Source organism: Dermacentor andersoni, chromosome 9 (genome assembly GCF_023375885.2).
Source record: "Dermacentor andersoni chromosome 9, qqDerAnde1_hic_scaffold, whole genome shotgun sequence".
NCBI classification, from domain to species: domain Eukaryota; kingdom Metazoa; phylum Arthropoda; class Arachnida; order Ixodida; family Ixodidae; genus Dermacentor; species Dermacentor andersoni.
In genome coordinates this window covers 7,342,735-7,359,671 of record NC_092822.1, presented here as the reverse complement: position 1 = coordinate 7,359,671, position 16,937 = coordinate 7,342,735, and the positions used below count along the sequence as shown (strand labels likewise).

Sequence of the window (16,937 nt, the reverse complement as noted above, 5' to 3'; positions counted from 1 at the left end):
ACGTGGTTTGACATATGCATTTTACGTCGAACCCCATTCGAAATGAAAGAATTAAAAATCCATGCAGTTTCCAGGTAATATAGAAAGTGCTTGATATGCGCACTAGTTTGATATATCCACGTTCAATATATCCAGGTTTGACTAATATTTTTATTTTATATATTATCTATTTATTGAACTTTTTTTTTGCTATCCCCTTCAGATTCAATATATATATGGGTTCGACTGTATAGCGACAGATAACTGTTCTGCAAATGATGGCATCATCTTCACCAATGTATCCCGGGCATGCTTGTTCATAACTGGAATACTCTACTTAAGCTACTGTAACTTTAGTTTGTTGTACTTTGGAATGACCTTTCTGGTTAACTTTTACTCAGAACTAAGTTACTTGCAAGGTACGTGGGGGATCGCACCCCTCAGGTTCAATTCTCTATAGTTCAGATCTTTTTTGAGAGAAGCGAACAATAGCCAGACAGCAGTGCTGACCTTCCTTCTTTTTTTTTTTTTTCAATACTAGTGGCTTGTTAGTCAAACAAGCAAGAGAGCTAGATGGTTGGAAATATTATGGAACATGATTTTACCGTGCAAATCAGACAGGATTGAGCAAAATGCACAGAACAAATGCCAAACACTGGAATTTGTCCTCTGTAGCTCACCCTGTTCCATCTAAATTTGGGCCATAAAATCATGTCACATAATCACTTGTCAGTGCTACTACAATATGGTGAAGAGATTGAAAGTACTGACTGCATGGATGACTTTCTTCATGGTGATCTCCTCCAGGTCTGCCCCATCCAGGATCTTCCTGATCAGCTCCTTGATGTCTTCTTCCTGGGTGTGCAACATACGTCCAGAGACTGTACTGCTTCCGTATATATTTCCACACCACCGAGTGGTGACACCCAGTGAAACTAATGTGGAAAAACGTATTGGGGGTGAGCTCCACTACTGGAAAAGCTGGCACCATCGTCGGCGTGACGTGGCATGAGGGATCACGTGCACACAGTGGCTGCCTGCTTCGGAAGCACCGAAGCGAGCTGAAAACGAAAGTCCCACCTGCCCTGCGGTTCTGATTAAGTGGTGAGGCTTCCCCACTTTGGGTGTCTGCCTTTGGAGGCGTGCAGCATGGTAGGTTACTGCTCGGTGTCAGCCTTATGCACACGTAGCCACTGTGAATCACACGTAGCTGTGTGAAGCATTTATTTTTGAACAGTTCTGGTAGTATCCACGCAACAACGGTTCCGTATGTACTGACAAATGCTCATATCCTGTGGCCTAAAGCTCACGGCACGGTGTGAAAACGCGCATGCAGCGAAAGCGAAACATTGTGCACGAATATGCATGCAGGTGTACAGTGGGTCACTGAGAACCCGTGCGATCGCAGCATTGAGGTTTCATTCTGTTATGCTCCATTTGGTTATAAAGACAGCCCACTAAAAGCACATATTTCACATAGTTTGCTCTCAGCATCTGCCTACCTTTCACCAATAAGCCGGTTCAGGAGACTCCATCGCGGCGACTGTGTGCAGTGGCGTTTACTGTTCGTATTCAGTAGAGATAGTGCCTGCAAACAATTCTATGATTTCAGTTTACCCAAGATTATTATTTCGACAGTAAAAAAAACTTCCTTCGTTTTGAGATTACCTACATAGATGTCCAGGAGGGCTGCCACGTGGTGTTTCTATTGAGTGCAGTAAGCGAAACCTGTGAGGAGCGCGCCGCACGATCCCTCATACTAAGCAAAGGGGGCGCTTCCAACAGATGGCGACTCCTTTAAGACCTCGCCCCCAATAGTGGGATTTCTCCCGAAATGTAAAGCACTGAGACAACAGAATAGATCTGGCAGAGGGACAAGCGGGAGAGCAGCGATTGATTCATCAATCAGCAATTCAGCAATTCACACTTTGTTTATCTTCACTAACAATTGAATTTGTAAACTTTCTTTGGTCTTCTCCCCTAGTTCTTTTATAAGACATCAGCAGTGACAGTGAAAAGTCGCTCGATGGGCACGTTGGAGTGAGCGAAGGATAACGTTGTAATGTATGGAAACTGCAGAAGATTGTGGTTACTTGATGCAGTGTAGCGCTTCGGTATTGCTGGGGGCCTGCCGAAGGAGCTTAAGAGGCTATGGCACTGAGCTGCAGAGCTCAAGATCGCAGGTTTGATACTGGTAGCAGCAGCTGCACTTCAATGGGAGAAGAATGCAAAAATGTTTGTTTATTAGATTCAGGCGCATGATAAACAGATGCCCAAAATTATTCTACAGTCCCTCTCTATGGCATGCCTCATGATCAGATTGTAATTTCGGCCCGTAAAACCATAGCATTTAATTAAATAATTTGTTTAATTCGTCAGCCAACATTTGGTGCAGCATTAGGATGACAAAACAAATATTGAGCAGATGGATTTGCCTCTGAGCATGCACAACTGTGGGGCTGTTGCACGACAACTGCACTGCCTGTTACAGCTTACTCTTCAATGAACTTGCTACATGTAATTGGTATTAAAAAAAAAAAAAAAAAAAAAGTAACCAGGGTGTCTACCAAATTGACATTTCGAAATTCCCAGAGTTTCCCAGGTTTTTCCCGAGCGCCGTTGCAAAATTTCCTGAGTGATGCAGAACTATCTTTTATGTCAAGACGGGCTGAAACCATATCGTCCAATGCTGTCACTCTCAAGTAAGCATATGAAAAATATTTTAAAGAAAACCGACTTAATCCAATTTGAATAATAAGAAGTAGTGTTTATGTTATTCAAAAAAAAAAAAAAAAATAAAGAATAGAAGGGAGGGGGTTATTAAAATGCACGGCAAATGAAATGCCTTCGAAAAAAAATTGCAAATCGAGTTGGACATTCCCAAGTACAAATAAAAATGAGATGCATACACAAGCAAAATTCCAAATATTCCAAAGCAAAGCTCCAAAATTAACCATTTCGCCAATCAACCCATCAGTTTTCACCGTATGAGTTACCCCACAAATGTCGCTGTAGGCTCTCTCGGTCCGTGTAGTTGCTATTTTCCATAGATTCTGTTGCTACGCACAACTGCAGCACTGTATATAGAGTGGCACGCACAAGAGACACTGATGCTGAGAAAAGAACCGACAAAGAAGTTCCATGTCGCCTGTAAAGCGAGCAGGTTATTTCTTTTGTTTGTTTTTCACATTGCTTGCCGCGGACACAACAGTTTCGTTTGCGGTGACATGTTAACTATTTTGAATGCAAGTATGTGCAAACGACACCGCCTGAAAAGTGTGACCGTGTGGCATCTCTGCGAGCATGGAAGTTTTATCTCTCCGCGCGCGTAGCTGGTACGATTGCCAGCGCGCACAGAAAGATGAGTGAAAAAAGAGACGCGTCTCCCTTGCTAGGCAAGACTTGTCTGGGCAGAGCATGCGCTTGCAAAGCCTGATGAGTCTGTTTTCCAAGCGATGCACCGAGGCAGTCGCTTTCTGCACCTTGTCATTTGCTAGATTACTGTTCCAGCTGCCGCAAAGGATACACAGAAAATTAGGAATCCTTAAAATTCGAAATCCAGTCGAACCCGACTATATCGAACCCGTTTACATTGAATTATTCTATATATCGAACAATTTCTGGGCACGGTATTGTTACAATGCGTCTATATAGCACAAGTTACGTTTACATTGAACAAAAATAGCAGCGACTCCCGATATATCGAACATCGAGTGGCGGAAAAGTGTCCCCAGAAGTTGTCTTTCCCTCGCGGTTGCGGGGAAACCCGACGGCGCGGCTCTATCCAACCGCTCTCCCTACTGTGACCGCGCTGCTTCGGACGAGCCATCGACACCTGCCTGCAAAAAATGATCCTGGCCTGCCCGCAGCCCTTGCTCAGACAGCCAATCAGAGGCTCTTGTGCCCTTGTCATGCAAAATGGCGAAAGTGCGAGTTGTCTCGGTGCTTTTTCTGGTCCATTGTGTGTGTGCCTTGTGGGCCTTCTCCCGCAGTGTTGCCGTGATGAAGCGGCAGAATTTGGCTTTTGTCGTAAAGCTCGAAATCATAAATCAGGTCGAACGCTGTGAGAAGTTGGATGTGTCCCCGCAGCGTGAATGATTCCAAGGAACACTCTCAGGACGATCTTGAAGAACAAGGGGGAAATTAGGGCTAAAACGGCCAAACTCTCGCCCCGGTGCCCGTGGCGCCCGACGCGTACACACGGGCGTGTACGAGTGGTTCATCCGAAATTGCTTCAGCCGTGCCGGCTTCCGCGTGCTCGGTGATGACTGTAAATTCTTATGAATGCGACGCGGCCGTTGCCGGTGTTGCAGAAACTTGGAGCGAGCTGTCAGAATTTCCGGAAGCTGTTGACGAATCAACAGTGGATGAGTTTGTGAGTGCAAATCATGGTGTCGCGACCACGGGAGAGTACGAAAACGAAGACTACATTGCCGACATCGTACCGGCTCAAGTGAAAGTGGGCACGATGAGGAAAGCAACGATGGTCCTCTGCCCACATCCTCCAAAGTGATTGGTGCACTCACACTAGTCTGGTGCTTCTGCGCGAATGCGGAAGGTTGCGGCCTCAGCTGCTCTCGACTCCTTAGACAATGTCGAGAAGTGCGTGCGTCGTAGGCAGCGAAATTGCCCAAGCAGAAAGAAATGCAGGACTATTTCATGCGAAACTGAGCTAGTTTCATCAATAAAGTGATTTTATAAATGGTATGTGCTTTTATGACATCCAATTATTCAGCAGGCTTATATAGAATTATGCTCTAATCGAACTGATAGGCGTTTTTTTGTGAGTTCGATATAGCCGGGTTCGATTGTATCAGTTTGTAGTACTGAGGCATTAACATGACACGGAAACTGAATAATGCTCGTTATTCTGAAGACTTCGGCATTCTGAAGTTTGTAGTACTAAAATACAGTGAAAGCTCGTTATTTTGACTTCCGTTAATTCGGAAAATCCGATAATCCGACCTTCGCGCCTGGTCCCTACAATTATATATAGGAGTCTATGGGACAAAACTCTCGTTAATTCGGACGGATTTAAGCCCACCTCGGATAATTCGGACGATTTCGGGCAGCCACCAAGGCTCAAAAACGAAAATACGGCAAACGCGGCGCAAAAGTGATACCCAAACCAACGCCTCGTTGCCCAAACGCAGCATCGCCATTGACATCAAGTGGCTGAAACTTGGCCAATCCAATCGGCTACTTGTGGCTGGATGGGTGCTTTTGCTTTTGCATGTGTCGGCGTTATCGACGGGGCCATTTTGTCGCTTTGTTGCTGTTGGTGCGCTACATCCTTGGAAGCTGTTTTGCCGACAACCTCTGGATTTAGCGCAGCTCAGTTATTGAACTTTATTGGTGCTTTTCTGTTGTGCGCCCGTGTCACTGCATTCTCCGCCGATGGCAACGCTGGCGAAGCGGCCGAAATACGAGGCGAAGGACTTGGCTACCAAGGTGGAAATTTTGCGGGCCCTGAAGGACGGATTCTCTCGACAAGAAGCCATGAAGAAGTACGACGTGAAAAGAAGTACCTTGAGCATGTATGTGAAAAATGAAGAACAGATTCTTCAGGCGTTCGAAAGCGAGAAATTTCGAGCGTCACGAAAGCGTTTGCGAACAGCAGCTCATCCAGAGTTGGAAGAGGCTTTGCTTCGGTGGGTGGTCGACTCGCGTAATGCAAATCTGCCACTGAGTGGACCCCTCATCATGGCGCAAGCCGAGAGGTTTGCACTGACTATGCATATCGATGCATTCAAGGCATCGGAAGGGTAGTGTGCACGCTTCAGAGAGCGACATGGCGTCGTTTTTCAGACTGTGTGCGGCGAAAGAGGCGCTGTCAACGAAGACGTTGCCAACAGATGGAAGAACGCTCAGCTGCTCGAACACATCGCCGCCTATGATCCAAATGACATATTTAATGCTGATGAAACAGCACTTTTCTTTAAGTGCTTTGCCAGACCAGACTGTGACCATGAAAGGAGATCCGTGCATCGGTGGCAAAAGATCCAAGGAACGCGTCACCATTCTTTTAGCCGCCAACATGACAGGAACAGAGCGCTTGCCGCTTGTCGTCATTGGAAAGGCACAAAAGCCACGGTGCTTAAAGAACATGCCTGCTCTTCCGGTGGAATACCGAGCGAATAAAAAGGCCTGGATGACGTCGGAAATTTTTCGTGGCTGCATGCAGAAGTTAGACCGACAGTTCTCCGTAGAGAACCGCGAAGTGTTAGTGGTGCTGGACAATTGTAGTGCGCATAACAGTGTCACCGGACTCGACAACATAGAAGCTGTTTTCTTGCCACCGAACACAACATCGGCCCTCCAACCGATGGACCGAGGCATAATTCAGTATGTCAAGACCAAATACCACAGGCGCGTGCTGGAACGGATGCTCCTGTGCCATGAAGTCGGCAAGCAGTACGACGTGAATCTTTTGAGCGCAGTCAACATTCTTGCCTACTTTTGGCACAACGCGCCCGCGCACGTCGTCGCCAACAGTTTTAGACACAGTGGCTTCGTTGTGCGTGAGCCTGGCGATGATGCAGTGGCCGAAGTGTCGCTAGATGACAATGGAGATGACTGTGAGGATTTTGGAGGAGTTCTGCCGGATGCGGTGACACTTGCTGATTACGTCGGCATTGATGACGGCGTTGTTACAGCCGGCTCGCTTACCGAAGAAGAAATTGTCAGGGACGTGCTGCACGGCGAAGATTCTGAGGAGGAAGAGGAGCTGCGAGAGGAGCAGCCTCGGCCCCCTCGCACTGTGAAGGAAGCCGTGGAGGCCCTCGCTGTGTTGGAAGAATTTTGTTGGGACACTGCAGACAGTCGTGCATTTATTGTTTTTGTTGTCCGCTCAATAATTCGGACATTCGGTTAATTCGGACATAATTTATGGTCCTTAGAAGTCCGAATTAACGAGCTTTTACTGTATTTTTACAATGAAGCTATAAGCAGTCGGCAGGGGATTTCTGAAAATTTCGCTAATGTGGTGTTCATAGTAACTAAGTTTCACTGTAGCCCGATGACGAATGCACTCCTAATTACAATTCCGTCACTAGTGCTCAAACACTCGTTATAAAAAGTTCATTGTATTCCATTACAAGACAAAAGAAACTGTTACTTGTCCAGTCTTTTCTGGATTTTCAGAAAAAACTCATTCATGATACACCTGACAGCAATTTGAGCGGTTGAAAGGTTTTGTGCTTTCGCATTTTATTAGTTTTGTTATCGCATAGTGCTGCGCTGGTTTTACTGGCTCATGAAACTCGCAGAAACTGCAAGTACCAGGAATGTTACGACCATGTGATAAAGCAACATTCCCGAAATGTCCATGCCACTTGACTAAGAACCGATGCAGCGGTGAAGCCAATGGTCTGCCCTGGCTCGGTTTCTCCATGGCCACATGTTTGAGTTTTGCACAGAAAGCCGTAATACCGTCTGTAGGGCGCCGGTTTACTTACTGATGGCAGTAAAGAACAGTGATGGCATATGCAATGTCACCACTCCCCGCTCGAGTGCAGGCGATTTGAATTGTGCTAAAGGTATGTGGACCCTTCAGACAATGTTCTTGTAAGCCAAGTCTTTTCTTGGCACGAAACAGCAGCTGCGAGGTCTCTGTAATTGTATTTTAACCGTCCACGACAACGTAGTATTTGTCTTAAGTGTCCCTTTAATTTGTTTAGTCTGTTCTATTGTGAGCAGTAACAAATTGACCTGTATAACGAAGGATTTTGGAGTACTGAAGCACTTCATTATTAAGGTTTTTGACTAATTATTTAGGTGCGATTCATTACAAACTAGTCTGATAACTAAGTGAACAGTACACCACTAGAGAGAGAAGAAAGCTGATTCAATTTGATGCCGTAACTATCAGATTCCAATTTTTTTTACTTGACAACTCATCATTGACACGCATAAAACTGCACAAAGTGGTGGATGGAATTCCTCAGGTTATGGGAGAATGTCTTAGTGAATTAGTTAACCTGAATGTAAGTCAACTGGTGTAAAGAAGAATCAAGCACAACTGAACGGTAACAACTTTGAATCACTGGGCAATTTCAGAATGTAAAGGACAGGCTTCTTTCTTTGGTTTTCATACTGACTTGTGAAGAGCCTATCCGTTCAGGAGGCTAGTTGTAAACCAGCTTAGTTTTCCTCCATTAGCACCATTACCTTGTACCTTGGCCTGCAATATGACCAATTTCTTGCTCTCAAGAGCAATGATGGTAAAGTGAATGAATGCAGTAATGAATATCGGTACAACCTTGACGCTCCAACTGTAATGTACAGTAGAATCTCGGTGATACGAATCTCAAGGGGAGGCGAAAATATTCGTATCACCCGAAATTTCGTATCACCAAAAAACGAGCAAAATCTGTCCCGAAACCATGAGACACGCACACACACACACACACACAAAAAAAAAAAAAAAAAAAACATTTATTTACGAGCAAAGAAGTCGCGTATGTCCTTCTGCGTCTTCTTCTCCGCGAGGTCGGCCAGCAGAGAATTTTGGAAGCTGAAGAACTGGGCTGTGGTGTTCTCACGCACGGTCTCGCACGTCACAGCACGCCGCAGAATATCGAGAGCGTGCATGGTTTCGGCTGCCGACGGTGCTTGCTCTTCACCATTTTGGCACTCGTCTTCTTCATCGTCACTGGTCGAAATTTGAGGCTGCGACGATACATCCTCCACGATGTCTTCGACTGTGCGCAGACCACAGGTGACGAGATCGTCGTCCGCGGTGACGAAATCGTCGGCACTGCAGTCAGCGCCAAGCTGGTTCCAGACATCAACCGGAAATGGATCTGGCACTTGCGAGGTGGTAGCCACTGCGGATTTAAAAATCCCACACTTTGCGAAACAATTCGCGATGGTTGCAGGGGAGACGCGCTCCCAGGCCACTGCAATCAAATGCATGGCGTCCAAAAGACTGATCTGCATATTTGGGTCCTTGCGGTCAATCTTCGCAAGGAGGCGGCGCACCAACAAACCTTTAAAGTGGTGCTTCACGTTTCTTATAATGCCAGCATCCAGTGGCTGCAAATGACTAGTGGCGTTCGGGGGCAGGAATACCACTTTGATGCTCTGTAACGTCATGTGCTTTGGATGCGCCGCACACTGGTCCAGCAGCAAAACAATCTTTCTGTTCTTGCATGACATCCTATTGTCCAAGTATGTCACGAACTCCATGAACAGAGCCGACGTCATCCACGCCTTTTTATTGGCTTTGTATGTGCAGGGCAAACGACCGGCTGCCTTGAAGCATCGGGGCTTTTGGTATTTTCCAATGACGGTCAGTTTCATTTTTTCTGACCCGTCAGCGTTGCAGCAAAACAAAACAGTCACGCGCTGCTTACTTTTCTGTCCTCCCTGGCAGGTTTCGCCCTTGAAGCAGAGACTCTTTTCGGGCTGAAGGTTGTAAAAAAGCCCTGCCTCGTCAATGTTAAAAACATCGCGAGCGTCATATCCCGCGATGAGAGACTGCAGCGTGGTTGCCATCCAATCTTCAACGACGGAGGCGTCGACCTTTTTCCCTTCGCCGCAAACGGTTTTGTAGGAGAGGTCATGCCGTGCCTTAAATCGGTGAATCCAACCACCAGAGGCCTGAAAATTTTCAATTCCAAGCGTGAGTGCGATGTCCGCAGCCTTCTCACGCAGAACTTTTCCGTCAACGTTGACGCCAGCCGTGGTGACCTCTTTAAACCATGTTAGCAGAACTTCTTCTAACTTTACATGGTGAGCAGTCTTCGCTTCTTTGGAGTGTACGCCAAAGTGCTGCACATTCTGCATAATTTGGTCACGCTGACCGACGATGGTAGACAGCGTAGAAATTGGCAGGCCTAATTCCTTGGCCATGTCAATGCGCCTTTTCTTGGGTTCTTCGTCCACCTTCTTCAATATATCCAGTTTGTCCTTCAAGGACAGCGCCTTCCGCTTTCGCGACATCTTGCTGATTGCAGTACCTTTCGGGCTGACGCGATCAATGCTCAACGACACACGCAAACAACACGCTGCACTTCCGTGGTCGTCGCGCACGAGGAAACAAAGAAGCGGGAGCTGCTGCTAGCGTGAAGATCGGCTCGCTGGCTGTAGCGGAAAGACCGGCGGAGCGGGCGCGCAGGGCCGCGAGAAATGTGGAGAGGACAAATCGCGCTCGACCGGTTGGGTTGGCGGGTTCGCAGGGCGAACGGGCCAATAAGCAGCGGCGCTAGCCTCGGGCAACAACAAAGTAAAAAGAAAAAGGCGAAGAGACCGCCCCCAAAAACGAGAGAAAGAGAAAGCTTCCCTTGCCTCGTTAGCCTCCCTGCTGACGCGGAATCCCAAACTGGCACGGGCGCACGGTGCGCCGTTCTTTCTTTTCTTTTTTTTTTTTCGCTGGTGGTGGCTCGACGGTTGCGGTACCGAAGTTCGTATCACCCGACGCGACGCGGAAAAGTGTTCGGAACATCCAAATTTTGGCCCATTGCACACAATGCTTTTGGGCGGGGGAATTTAACGAATTCGTATCACACCGAAATTCGTATCAGCCGGGTTCGTATCACCGAGATTCTACTGTAGTGTGCATTACAGTTCAAATACTTCCTTAAACCATATTACAGGCCAGCCTGCCATCAAACCCTAAGCTGCTTCACTCAACAGGCCTCTCTTTCAACTGATGTCTCTTGCTCAGGGTATGGACCTCACCGTGGGCTCTGCACAGTCGGTAGTCTTGGCGGGTGCTTCCGTCTTGCCATCAGCAGTAGGCTTCTCATCTGCTTCGTCCTCATCTTCAGACTCTGCAAGAAATGAAATTAGCAGATGTCAACAACTCCACAACACTGTAAATGGACTGGCAGACCATTCCTAGAAGTACCAGAGTTCACTCTGCGATGCACGCTATCTTCTAGAATGCCAAAAACAAGTTAAATTAATGAAATTCCAGGGTTTTATGTGCCAAAACCATGATAAGATTAGGAAGCACACAGTAGTGGGGGACTTCAGTTTAACTTTGACTATGTGGGATTGTTTAGGTTATTAGAGAAATGTTTAATGATAAAAAATGTAGAGAGGTCGACCTGAAGTAAATTCCTCTAGCCAGCTACTCCGTGTTGGGGGAAGGGGAACAGCGAAAGGAAGAGGGAAGAAAAAGATGCACGATGGGCAACGATGATGAGAGGAGGAAGATATAAAACATATAGTAAGCAATTTGGACTGCTCAAAGTGTACAGTCCAGGCTCGTACTTTTTAAAAAATCAAGTAAGGCTTGAATGACCTTAAGACTCTATTTAATGTCTGGCCAAGGGCCTAAAATAAAGTCCAACAGCGGCGGGCTGCCGAGGCACGTAAGGTCACTGTTGAAGTTTCGACACTTCCACGTACTGAGCCCAGTCACAGAGCACACAACCTATGTTCTCATTCACACTGCACGTACCCGTGCGTAAATGCTACCTCCAGTCTAAATCTGTGCAGGAGAGTGGCACAGCTGCGTTAATTTTCAGGTGGTAGCCTGAATTTCATGGTAGGGTCTAATCTTTGGAGTCGTCTATGGCGATTATTCGGATTGTTCCAGTACTTTTCTGTAGTTTTTCGCATGACACATGTGAGAAGGCAGTTGGCATCCACTCTTAAAAAAGGAATCACAAGCAGTGGCGGCTCTGGTTGTTCAAGCGCCTTCTTCGTTTCAGCATCGGCCAGTTTGTTGCAGTGTATACCACAGCGACTTGGAAGCCACTGAAGTGTAATGTGGTGGCCGTTCTCCTCCACTAGAGTGTATAGCAAGGAAGTCTGAAGAGTCAAAACTCTGCAAGAGCCTTCTTTCATTACGACGTTAAGTAGTGGGCTTGTTTAAGCACACCTAAATCTAAGTGCAGGAGTGTTCCAACATTTCACCCACTTTCAATTTCCCATGTGGCCGCATTGGCTGGAATCGAAACTGTGACCTAGAGTGCAGTAGTCAAAAACATGTGATGCAACTTGTTGCCTATAGCTTAGCCATGTAAAATTATCTGCTGAATGAGCTTTAGTAATCAAAGCCTAAAAGTGCCACGTCATTGACATCATTCGTAATCACCATCTTGTGAGGGCAATGGCAATGATGCTGGCTAGGCTGGCAGTTGCAAACCACACAAAATAACCTTGGGACTAATTTCAAGATCCAGGGTGTCTACCAAGTTGACATTTCCAAATTCCCTGAGTTTTTCAGGTCTTCCCTGAGTGCCTTTGCAAAATACCCCGAGTGATACAGAACTATGTTTTATGTCAAGACGGCAGAAACCATATCGCCCGATGCTGTCCCTCTCTAGTAAGCATATGAAAAAAATAAAAAAAAGTCTTAATCCAATTTGAATACTAAGGAGTAGTGCTTATGTTACTGAAAAAGAGAATAGAAGGGAGGGGTTATTAAAATGCACAGCAAATAAAATGTCTTCGAAAAAAATTGCAAATCGAGTTGGGCATTTTCAAGTACAAATAAAAAGGAGATGCATACAGAAGCAAATATTTTCGAATATGAGCTATTTTTATCAACTGATGGCAAGCTCAGTGGTATGAGGCCCGAACTTTGTCACAATTGAGATTCTCTCTCAACAGCTCGTAAGTCAACCTCAACTGTCCTGACATACTCTCAGCCCACTCACGACGCCTCAGTGTTGTGCTTCACTGCTTCAGGGCCGATTTACGCTCGAGCCGCCCATCGCCGCAAGTCGCACCGCACGCGTGCGGTCGCGCGAAAGCTGGCACATATCAAACACTTGTGCACAAATTTGCTTTACAATGTATGAGGTATACACTGTGCACACAGTGTAAATGGTAATTTGTGCGCAAGTGCCGGATATGTGGAATTTTTCGCGCGACCGCAAGTGTGCGGTGTGGCTTGTGGCGATGAGCGGCTTGAGCGTAAATCGGCCCTTAAACCGGCTCTGAACCACTTTTTATCGAAGTGGAGAAGACGTTTGAAGTGAAGATAGGCTATTTCAGAACCACTTTGCCGCAAAAAGTACTTCAATACGTTCAGCAGAAGCGGAGTTATCAGCAATCAAACGGCCTCAGCTGTGCTCCCCTTCCTCCTCCAATGCCCTGCACTGCGAAGGCTACGGCGGAGCATCACCGTGGCGCGCAGTTCAAATTTTCGATTTGGTGCATGTGCCGCGCTAAACGTAAGCCAAACGCGGCTGTCCTCAGAGAGCCACAGCGCACTTAGCCACTGGACTCGTGGCGGCACCTCGTGGTGGCCGCGGTGTAGCCGAGCGCAGCGACCAATAGCAGCCGCGTATTGGAGTATGCTTTATGATAAAATAGAGCACGCAGAAAAGAGCGAGGATCATGGAGTTTTTGAAAGGAGAGCGTTTGAGAAAAAGGTGACTTTGCGCTCCGCTTGCGAGCTCCACGGACATTGTACGACAGCAGAACTTGGCTGAGATGTTCACAATAGCGTATGCTACCCACGGGCTATGTTATTTCACCAAGCCCGAAGGGTGGTTTATGGCCCCTTTAAAGAGTTTATTTTGGTTTGGATGAGGGACACCTGCATCTCGGCATCAGCCAACATTTTGTTTTTTGAGCTCAAGCTCCTTCAAAACGGCGGCAGCACACATCCTTTCCCATTCATTCCTCATTGCGTAGGTCCTTTCTGTTCTTGTCCTCCTTCCGCCACTCGTTCGCCCCATGGACCATTTGAAGCATCTTCTTGGTCAGTTGCACAGTCTACGTCCGAGTTTTCAAACTCCTTAGGGACCGCGAAAATGTCCGAAAAATCGGCTAGATGGAAAAAAATAAATGCATGTCATTTACTGCCCTTCAGGGCTCAAACCGCCACAGGCACATTCGAAAACGCTCTGAGGGCCTGTCTGTACACATATTAAGCATATCGGTGCTCGTACTGTGACAGGAAATACGGGGTGCACGCGTGTATAATTAAGGCATACATACCGTCTTGTGGCAGTAGCCCCTTCCCACACTATGCTTCACCAAGTAACGTTTCTGTACGGAGGCAAAGCTGACTTTCGAGAACCGGCATTATACAACGCATCGTGCTTTCCAAGTTCCTAAGCCAATCGCGAGGACCACAAAGGTGGAGTCCGTGCCATTGCTGAAAGCAGCGAATTCTTTCAATAAAAAAACACGGCACCCAACGGCAAGAAGCTTCATAGCGAATGTTGAAGCAGCTAGGCCTAGCGTTGCCGCAGTGGTGGCTACAGTAACGAAAGTTTAGGCCTATAGAAATGTATGGACACTGACTGAGACCTTTAGTCAGGATCGAATTAGCCAAGAAATTTAAACACCCAGTCGTGGCACAGCCATTTGACCTTTCCGGGCAGGTCCTGGCGCAGACAGAAACGCAGGTTTGGGGCAGCAGCAAGCACTTTTGGCACAGGGTCCAACGTGGGTGTGCTTAACATATACGATGCAAATATTAACTGATATGTCGACATGTTGTGGCGACAGGTTTGCACGAGGGTTGCCCTGCAAGTGCTGTCATGAAAGGACGCAAGATCCCTCCACACCGCAATGCGCAAAAGGCGCTAAGGCCTGGTTCGTCGATACAGCGCAGAGAAGGCACCGTAAACAGATCAACAAACGTGTGTTTATTAACCCAGGGTGCAACACAGTGCAACAGCCACAAATTGTGGGCAAAGGCTCACCGCAAAGCCGATCGAGTACGCGTGCCTGCATTGAACATGACATCATGCAATACACTTATGTCATGCCATGCACATTATGGAATTTTCTAATAGGGGTTGGAAAAAAAGATACGTCAGTGCCACTACACATGCACCAGACACAAATACAGTTTTGCCTTTGCATTGGGAACACTATTTCCTGAAATTTCGCAGAGACACAAACTCGACGTAAAAGTATTGCACCAACAAACATGGCGGCACCCATCGAAGTGGAGGCTCATGCCGTGTACCACATTCACTAATGCTATTCTTAGCTATGCACCAAGTTCGATCCTGATAACAGCGGCTCTTTTGCAAAGCCCCGCTATCAGCCATAAACATAGAAAAAGTTTACCTTTAATCCTACAATGTGACATCCTCCTTCGGTAAACTCCGTAGTACCACACGAGTTCAATGAATACCGAAATAAAGCGCCATCAAGACGGTACAGCAGCACGCATTGTATGTATGTCAGAGAAAAATGCACAAATCATGAGCCACACGACTCTGACGGGAGAGGGCCTCTTCGATTTTCGGAGTTCAGGCAGCCCGCTATTCTGGTCCTGCTAGGAAGTCAAGCGAGCTGGGGGATCCCAAGACAACCCGAAGGTGCCTGAAGTTTGTAAAATCGAACGCCGGGACAGCTGGCCGTGGGTCAAACATAAACATGCTCCCAGCATAGCAGCGCCCGGAGAGGCCAATGCGCACTCGCTGTAGCCAGCCCATTTATGCGTTACTGGGCCAAACTCGCTTTGCACGGCACAACAGAAGGCCTGTGACACATCTGATGCCAAGATGCGAAATCGCACGTAAGTGATTGTATCCCCGAAAACGATCGTTCGAGGATGCCTGCTCGCAGAGATGACGTCGCCCACCACGCTACATTGATGAGCTGTGTCACCACTTGACAAGACATGAAAAAGCAGGATATCAGATACGTCTTATACGTACAAAATTTCGTGCCGGCCTGCTTGGGCTTTGATTTCAGAAAGTTTGTTATGCCTGATGGAGCTTCTCTTTTGACCCAAAGGAGCTGGGGATCCGGCTGGTGCACAAAAATGCACACCACCTCTGATCAGCAAAAAATTTCGTGTTAAAAACCATATTGGTTGCAATCATGAGAGCAATAAATAATGAACTGCTGTGCTGACGAGCTCTGTCACTGAAACACTGTCCTGTTTGCCCTATACAAGTTTTTCCACAGCTCAGCGGTATCTGATAGATAACTTTGCGCCTGCATTCAGTGAAACGAGATTTATGATTTGTGGTGCACAGGGCACCAAAATGTACCAAAAATCACAAATCTTGTTTCACGGACTGCAGGCCAAACATTATCTATGAGATAGCGCTGAGCTGTGGAAAAACTTGTATAGGGCAAACAGGACAGTGTTTCAATGACAGAGCTCGTCAGCACAGCAGTAACCTAAAGAATGGCTATGCGAGTCATTTAGCAGGACATTGTAACAAGCATCCCTGCACACCCATATTTGAAGAAACAAAATTCATAGGGAAAGGACAAGGTAAGAGGGCAAGGGAGATAATATAGGCTTATTACATTCGTAAGGAAGGAGATACATGTGTAAGTGCTCCCTTTCTTGCCTTGTCGGAAAAAGAAATAGCTTTTTTGCATGAAAGATTATGATGTAGCTGATTTTGCAGATGTGTTTGCGACTGGTGTACGCATGTCTATGCTGTAAATGGTATAATATGGCTGGAGAATTTCAAATAAACTTCCAGTGGGCAGTCAGTGTTTGTCTGTGGTATTTGTTTCCTCGTGTCCTTGTTTTATTTGCGCCATTCAACCTCAGTTCTAAATATCCTCAGCCCTCATCAGGATCTTAGAAATGTATGGGCATCACGGAGTGTTTGCATGCCAAGGCTGGCTGTGTGACGTAATGGTTCCTCCTATCTTCCTTCCTCCATGCTCTGGCAGCTCGCGGGTAGGCAGAAGTGGAAAATTGAAGAGGCCCCGAGTTTCCTACTGGGCGCGTCTCTGCTTCCTTCTATGATGATAATGATAACATTCTCTCGGTTTTGATTTCAGTTTTGTTAGCTGCAAAGCATTGACAGAAGGAGGGCTTTGCTTTTATGCATGCGCAGGCTTGGCACAATTTTTCGCTAACATACCGTTTTGGCACAAGATTGTGCAAAAGATCACTCTCGGTGCAGTTTGGCGCAATTGGCACAGCTGTTCCACCACTCACATACCTGAAGTTAGGTCTACTGCAGAAATTTTTTTCCTTTTTTTTTTATGCACCCCAAAGATTTGACAAGTGCATATTACATTACAAGTACCATGAAAAAAAAAAAGACTGTAGCACG

The 16,937-nt window shown here is 46.7% G+C and overlaps 1 protein-coding gene across 2 annotated transcripts in view; it reads right to left on the bottom strand.

Moving 5' to 3' along the window:
* The window catches only part of LOC126526952 (uncharacterized), a 146,704-nt gene that overhangs the window by 13,905 nt on the left and 115,862 nt on the right, over positions 1-16,937 (bottom strand). For both annotated transcript variants that reach the window (XM_050174662.2, XM_055068457.1), the window contains 2 exons: positions 10,663-10,754; positions 751-834 (listed from right to left, as the gene is read on the bottom strand). In XM_050174662.2, coding sequence (XP_050030619.1) covers positions 751-834; positions 10,663-10,754 — 176 coding nt within the window. The remainder of the gene's footprint in view (positions 1-750; positions 835-10,662; positions 10,755-16,937) is intronic.